The sequence below is a fragment of the Nannospalax galili genome, unplaced genomic scaffold, assembly GCF_000622305.1.
Source record: "Nannospalax galili isolate Female #2095 unplaced genomic scaffold, S.galili_v1.0 scaffold321, whole genome shotgun sequence".
NCBI lineage: Eukaryota > Metazoa > Chordata > Mammalia > Rodentia > Spalacidae > Nannospalax > Nannospalax galili.
Window position 1 is genome coordinate 2,097,825 of NW_008345972.1, and position 6,348 is coordinate 2,104,172.

Genomic DNA, 6,348 nt, shown 5'->3' on the forward strand with positions numbered 1-6,348 from the left:
TATGCTCTCCGGAAATGCCCCCACAGCATGCCCCACTCGAGAAATTCAATTGCAAAAACTTTGCAAAGTGCACCCGGGTGAATGAGCGCGCGCCAGCTTCCCGAGTATCAGCTCCTTGCTGGGCCACCTAAACTGGGGCGTCCAGGGAGAAGGGCGGCAGAGTCTGGGGGTTAGGAGTGCGGAGATGACTGGAAGTCACTCGGAAGGGGGGGGGGGGACCTGAGGCACGGAAATGGGCGGGATGCAAGACACAGTAAGAGGCCCGGGAGTGCAGGCCGATCCCGGAGACGAAGGGGTGGCCAGGCGCGGAGACTGCGCGCAGGCAGGGAGCAGGTGCCCCGTGGAGACGCGCGCTGCGCGCCCCCGCCCTCGCCCCGCTTCCCCGGGAGGTGCAAGCCCCGGAGCCGAGCTGCGCCCGCCCACCCCCCACCCGCGGCGTTCCGGGGCGTGTCCTCGGCTACCCCGGCTTCTATATAGAGGCAGACGCGCCCAGGCTGGCCAGATGCGAGCCAGCTTGGTGGCTGGGCGCTAAGGACCTGCTGCTCACTGCCCAGATCCCGAGCAATCGCCCGGCCCTGTGCGCCATCGCTCGGCTCCGCTCCGCTCGGCTCCTCTCCTCCGCCGAGCCGCAGGCCCTCCGGCGGGCGCCATGCATCCCGCGCACCCGGCGCTCTGGGTGGCTGCGCTCACGGCTCTGGTTCTGCTCCGTGGGCCGCCGGTGGCGCGGGCCGGCACGGGCATGGTGGGCGCGGGCCCCGTAGTACGCTGCGAACCCTGTGACGCGCGTGCGCTGGCCCAGTGCGCGCCTCCGCCCTCCACGCCCAGGTGCACCGAGCTGGTGCGAGAGCCAGGCTGTGGCTGCTGCTTGACCTGTGCGCTTCGCGAGGGCGACCGGTGCGGCATCTACACCGAGCGCTGCGGCTCCGGCCTCAGCTGCCAGCCGCCGCCTGCGGAGCCGCGTCCGCTGCAGGCGCTGCTGGATGGCCGCGGGTTCTGCGTGAACGTCAGCGCCGCTGGCCGCCTGAGCGCCTATCTGCCCGCCGCATCCGCTCCAGGTAAGCAAAGCAACCTGGGCCACGTGCGCAGTGCGTATTCCTCCCCTAGGACCCCGGCGCGAATGGCCAGGGAGCTTAAGAAAAGAGTGCAGCTCCGGATGCTCAGCACTTACGGTCCTGAAGTTGCTGGTGAGCAATCAGGTCCTGAGAGGCGAAGGGGGTTCCGCAGCCAGCGCTCTTCTTGCGTGGTTCTCAGGGTGCAACGATCTTGCACATTGCAAAATGCTTTCCGTGAAAATGGGTAGATTTCAGTGGTGGGAAGAGTGGATACCGAGGTTGGCTGTCCTGGTCGTGAGATAGTGCCCCCTCTCTTCGGGGATACCTGGGTTTGTGTTGTGGACCTGGGCTTCCATTTCCCACAAATTGGGAGGGAACGTGTCAATCCCAGAGGGGCTTGAGTATGGGGACCCAGTGCCGGATTCCGACAGATGAAGGTTGACAGACACGTAGTTGGAAATGGCACGTCTCTTGAAAAATACTAACATTTGCCCGGACTGGTTGGCAAAGCAAAGCCCCACATACCAGAAATTAACGAGATGGAATTAGAGTGCTGGGTCTTTGCGGTTGCCTAACCCAAAGTTAACAAAGAACTTCTCAAGGTCACACAGAGCTGCTGTAGTACCGGTTGGAACCTCATGTGTCCCTATCCGCACCCTGCGGCGCCTGCAGGGGCTCGAACCTTTGCCCAGGTGTGTGAAGTGCCATGAATGCAGATTGAGAAGATCCAGAGGATTTCCCTGATGGAGAAGAGATTTAGAATGCTTCCCCTTCTTCATCCAACTGCAGGGGAAGGGAGCCCCAAAGAGGAAAAATGCAAATGTTTGGCAGATACCCCTCATGGCTCAGGCACTATCAAGCAGGTGGTCACTCCAAGGACGCCAGGACACCAGCACATTGCTCCTTTATAAAAAAAAGATTTCCCTGGGCAGGGAGGTAGCACACACCTGCCTTTAAACCCAGCATTCCCTCCGGAGGCAGAGGCAAGTGGATCTCTGTGAGATGGAGCCCAGCCTGGACTACATAGCAAGTTCCAGGCCAGCTGGAACCTTTCTCGGAGAGAAAGGGGGCGGGGAGGGCGCTTTCAATGGATTTGGCAGTTGTTCCTCTAAATTTCAAGCATTGTTAGCCGGTCTCAGTAATGTAACATAACGTTCCTGCCCTGCACAGCTGAAGGTTAGAATTCTCCTCTTTTTCCCACATCAAGATGGGCAGATGGTGCAGAGCAATCAATCCCCCCACCACCAATTCCTTGGGGCCAGGGCTAGCAGAGTGGACAGTCCCTTTATGACTTCTGTGGCTGCAAATCTGCATGCCTGGTAAAGGTATTTCCCTGGTAGGCAAACCCTTCTGGCTTTATTCATCCCTGAGAAAGTACTAGATTCTTGGAAAAGCAAGATTCTAGTTGTTTCACTGGCACAATGAAAAGCAAAGTTCTATCCTTTGCTATGTGTGTACTTCTAGCACATTCTGGGGTGTTTCATAAGTGATCTTAGAAATGCCAACATTGCCACTTTAGCTAGGCTTTAATAACCACTGTGAATAACCACCAATCTCTATCTAGAGTATAAACTGATGTGAGCTCTTACAAGATTATAAGACCTTGAACTCGGTGACTTTTAAAATCCATTAGAGAAAAACAAAGGTAGTTATATGACACTTAAAAGTCAGTTCTCTGTTTCTTAAATAGAACCACATTCTCTTGCCCCCTACTCAGCTGTCTAAGGGTTAAAAATAGAAAACAAGCAAGTTTAAGACTTTACTTGAGGTCCCTGGAAAAGAAATGTAAATATGTTTATTTACATATTCTTAGCATTTCCTTTGTTGCAGTACTTCCTTTAAAAACACTAAGATTAAAGTAAATTTAAACCAAGGCCATTAGTTTAATTATGGACCTACTGTGCCTGGTGCTGGTTGTAGACGCTGGGAATTTGTACTCCAGAGGCACAGAATTCACTGGGGGGTTTTACAGCTAGACTTTAAGGGACTATTTGGTAGGCAGTAGGTGGGGAAACAGACCTAGAGGCCAGAGTGCTCCATAGGTTCCTGCTGGTAGGTTCCTCCTAGACAAAACAGCCCTCTGACAGCTTTGAGGAAGCCAGGGCATTTGTCCTTCTGGGCCAAGACCCAGAAAACCATGGCTTCCCTGTAGGCAGGATGCCATTGTTTGGCATGTCCTGAGCAACAAGAAAGAGATCAACTGGACCCCTGCACTTTGCACCCAGGCAGAATAAATTTAGAATCAGATGGATACCCAACTGGAGGCTCTTGCTTGGCGAGCTATTTAGTCCCTTAGGAGTGAGGGAATTCTGTGGCCATCACTTGCAGACTAAATCTGAAGCTCTGGAGTTTAGCCCTGGGCACTGGGGACAAATCATCTGGCCTTGGATCCCTATGGGAGTCCTACTAGAAAAGGAATGAAGAAATCTGGCCACATGTCCAGCCACAAATTTAGTCACGTACTTAGGATTTCAATCTATTAACCTTCCAGCATCAGTGTCAGTTAGTGCCCTCCTGATTAGCACCTGGATTATGAACGAGGACCCTGTAAGAAGTTTTTCCCACCTTCTCTTCCCCTACTCCCAGGTAATGGATGCCCCTGGGCACTCAAAGATTTAAGCCGTAGGGCGAAGCTGTGGTGTTGTCTGCATTCTGTGTGCTCCAATGCTAAGGGGTGGGAAGGGTTTTGCCCAACTCACCCCAAGCACAGGGTGTATGTAGACCTTGACATAAGACAGAACAAACATCTAGGAAATGAACCTTTGACACATGCATGCCCACATGATTCTGGATACCTGAAGTGAGATACTGCAGATGAAATCAGTTCTCCATCTGAGCCAGGCTAAGGTGAGCTCACAGAATGAAGGACAGTACTGCTCAAACTTGAGCAAATGCCAGATTCCCAGGAGGGCTGAGTGTTGCTGCCACCACCTCAGTGCTTTGTGGGTAGAAGATGTAGATTTTTTTTCCAGGTCTCCTGGCAACAGCTTCACCCAGGGATGAAAGGACCACATTTGGAGGCCCTGGAGAGTTTTCTGGTCAGCTCTCAGCAGCCTTCCACGGTGTGTGCCTGCCCCCTGCTGTTGTAGATGAGGCCTGCTGCTTTCCCATCTGCTCAGGAGCTGGATAAGCATTAGCTGCCTTCACTTGCAGCTGTGAAGTAAAAGCATTTGGCAGAACAGCTTCTGAACAGATGGCTTCCTGAGGGAAAGCAATCGAGGTATAGCAGAAAGTATTATAGAATAGTTTATCCAGATATTTTTCTTAACTTATTTGGAATTGAATGATACTGCCATTTAGGTGTGATGTGGTTTTGAAAATATTATTATTCAGGTTTCAGTAATAGTAATATCTTTTCTCCCTATACTTTTCCAGGAAATGCCAGTGAGTCTGAGGAAGACCGGAACACTGGGAGTATGGAGAACCAGGCTGCCTCCAGCACACACCGGGTGACTGACTCCAAGTTCCATCCACCCCATGCAAAGATAGATGTCATTAAGAAAGGCCATGCCAAGGATAGCCAGCGCTACAAAGTTGACTATGAATCACAGAGCACAGACACCCAGAACTTCTCCTCTGAGTCTAAGCAGGAGACAGAATACGTGAGAACTTTTCCTGTTCTTGAGGGGAAAGAGGATATTCTCCCCAAGATAGTCTTCACACAGGAAGTCCCAGTGGTCCCCACTGACAGGTAGACAGCTTCTCCCACCTAGATCCCACCTCCTTCTCAAATCCTCCTTAGTTAAAGAATGCAGATTTGTTCCAATCCCAGAGACTCCTGGGAGTCTCAAGATGAATTATAAAGTGAGTGGTAGGCCCTACAGATACATTCCCAGAAAGATGGCTTTTTAAAAATCCACTGGGCCTTCCAAGCCCACTGACCTATATCCTAGACCCCTTTCAGAACCTGTGTCTCACTCTGGAAAAAGTAAAAGAGACAGGGAACAATGGTTAGTGTCCTCCTAGAACCTTCTCACCAAACAGAATGTCCTGGAGAGGCACATTATAGGTCCCACTTGGGGTGGTCCTGTGGGCATTATGAGATTTTTTCAAAGCAGTTAACTGTGTCCTCAGGGTCCCTGCCGCAGAGAAATGGAGGACACGCTGAATCATCTGAAGTTCCTCAATGTGCTGAGTCCCAGAGGTGTCCACATCCCAAACTGTGACAAGAAAGGGTTTTATAAGAAGAAGCAGGTGAATGGGGTCCTTGGGGTGTTTTCCTCCTCCTGTCTCTCTTGGCTCAGAGGGGAATCAGCCTCATAGTGATCCTCAGGAGCTCCTCCCAGTGTGGTGCCTCTTCAGATATGGGTCACATGGTGGCAGTATTTCAGGTGACTTTCTAGTTGAATATTTCACACCATGGACCTAGGAGATGGAAGGAAACAATGTCCACACTTAGTGTTTATCACAGGATTCCCGATCAGAGAGCCTGAGCCTCTTCTGTAGCTATTCATTCAGCAGACTCTGAGAAGATGCTGCAGATAAGGCTGAGTGTGAGCTCTGAGAGATCCGGTCTAACCACTCTGCAACCCCTCCAGCCTTCCCAGAGAGGTTATAGCACACGTGTCCACAAACCTCTACCTACACATGGGTGGCTCTTTAAGAGACCTTTATTGTACTCCCTCAGTCCATCAGAGCCACACTTGAGTAAACCACCTTGGGCCTGCTTACCAATTTACCCAGAGTATTCACATCCTGCTCTTCTCTCTCCATCCCTCAGTGTCGCCCTTCCAAAGGCAGAAAACGGGGCTTCTGCTGGTGTGTGGACAAGTATGGACAGCCTCTGCCAGGCTATGATACCAAAGGGAAGGATGAAGTAAACTGCCTCAGCACACAGAGCCAGTAGATGCCACTGTGCCACGTAAGCCAAGGGTCTGGGCCCCTGGAGCTGCTCCTCGTTAGAGTGATTGAGGGTGAGGAGGACAGCTAGGGGCATTTCTGGCCACTGGCCCAGCCCCCTCCTTGAGCTTACTGACCCAGGAGCTGAAGCCAGGCCCAAGAGAAGAAGGCAAAGGGGACTGTTGAGAGAGAAGGAGGTCCCCAGCCACATGCTCAGGGAGAGAGGGAGGCTGGAACCAGTGGCCTAACAACATTCCAGTCTATTCCAAGTGATTTCAAGTATGTAAGCTTTCATATGCAAGCCATGAGAAGATTTTTAACATAAAACTCCATCTGTAGAAATCCTGTGATTCATTGATCTTCTTACAGAGGAACTGTTTCATCCACAAGAATTTGTTAAAGACTAGTTTGTAAATTATAGACACTCCTAGATTTTGTTTTGTTTTGAGTAGAATAT

At 51.6% G+C, this 6,348-nt stretch overlaps 1 protein-coding gene across 1 annotated transcript in view; it reads left to right on the forward strand.

Moving 5' to 3' along the window:
• The first annotated feature begins 483 nt into the window (after positions 1 to 483).
• Positions 484 to 6,348, forward strand: part of Igfbp3 (insulin like growth factor binding protein 3) — a 7,822-nt gene continuing 1,957 nt past the window's right edge. The window contains exons 1-4 of the mRNA XM_008842186.2: positions 484 to 1,055; positions 4,428 to 4,654; positions 5,127 to 5,246; positions 5,773 to 5,913. Coding sequence (XP_008840408.1) covers positions 650 to 1,055; positions 4,428 to 4,654; positions 5,127 to 5,246; positions 5,773 to 5,898 — 879 coding nt within the window. The 5' untranslated portion in view covers positions 484 to 649 and the 3' untranslated portion in view covers positions 5,899 to 5,913. The remainder of the gene's footprint in view (positions 1,056 to 4,427; positions 4,655 to 5,126; positions 5,247 to 5,772; positions 5,914 to 6,348) is intronic.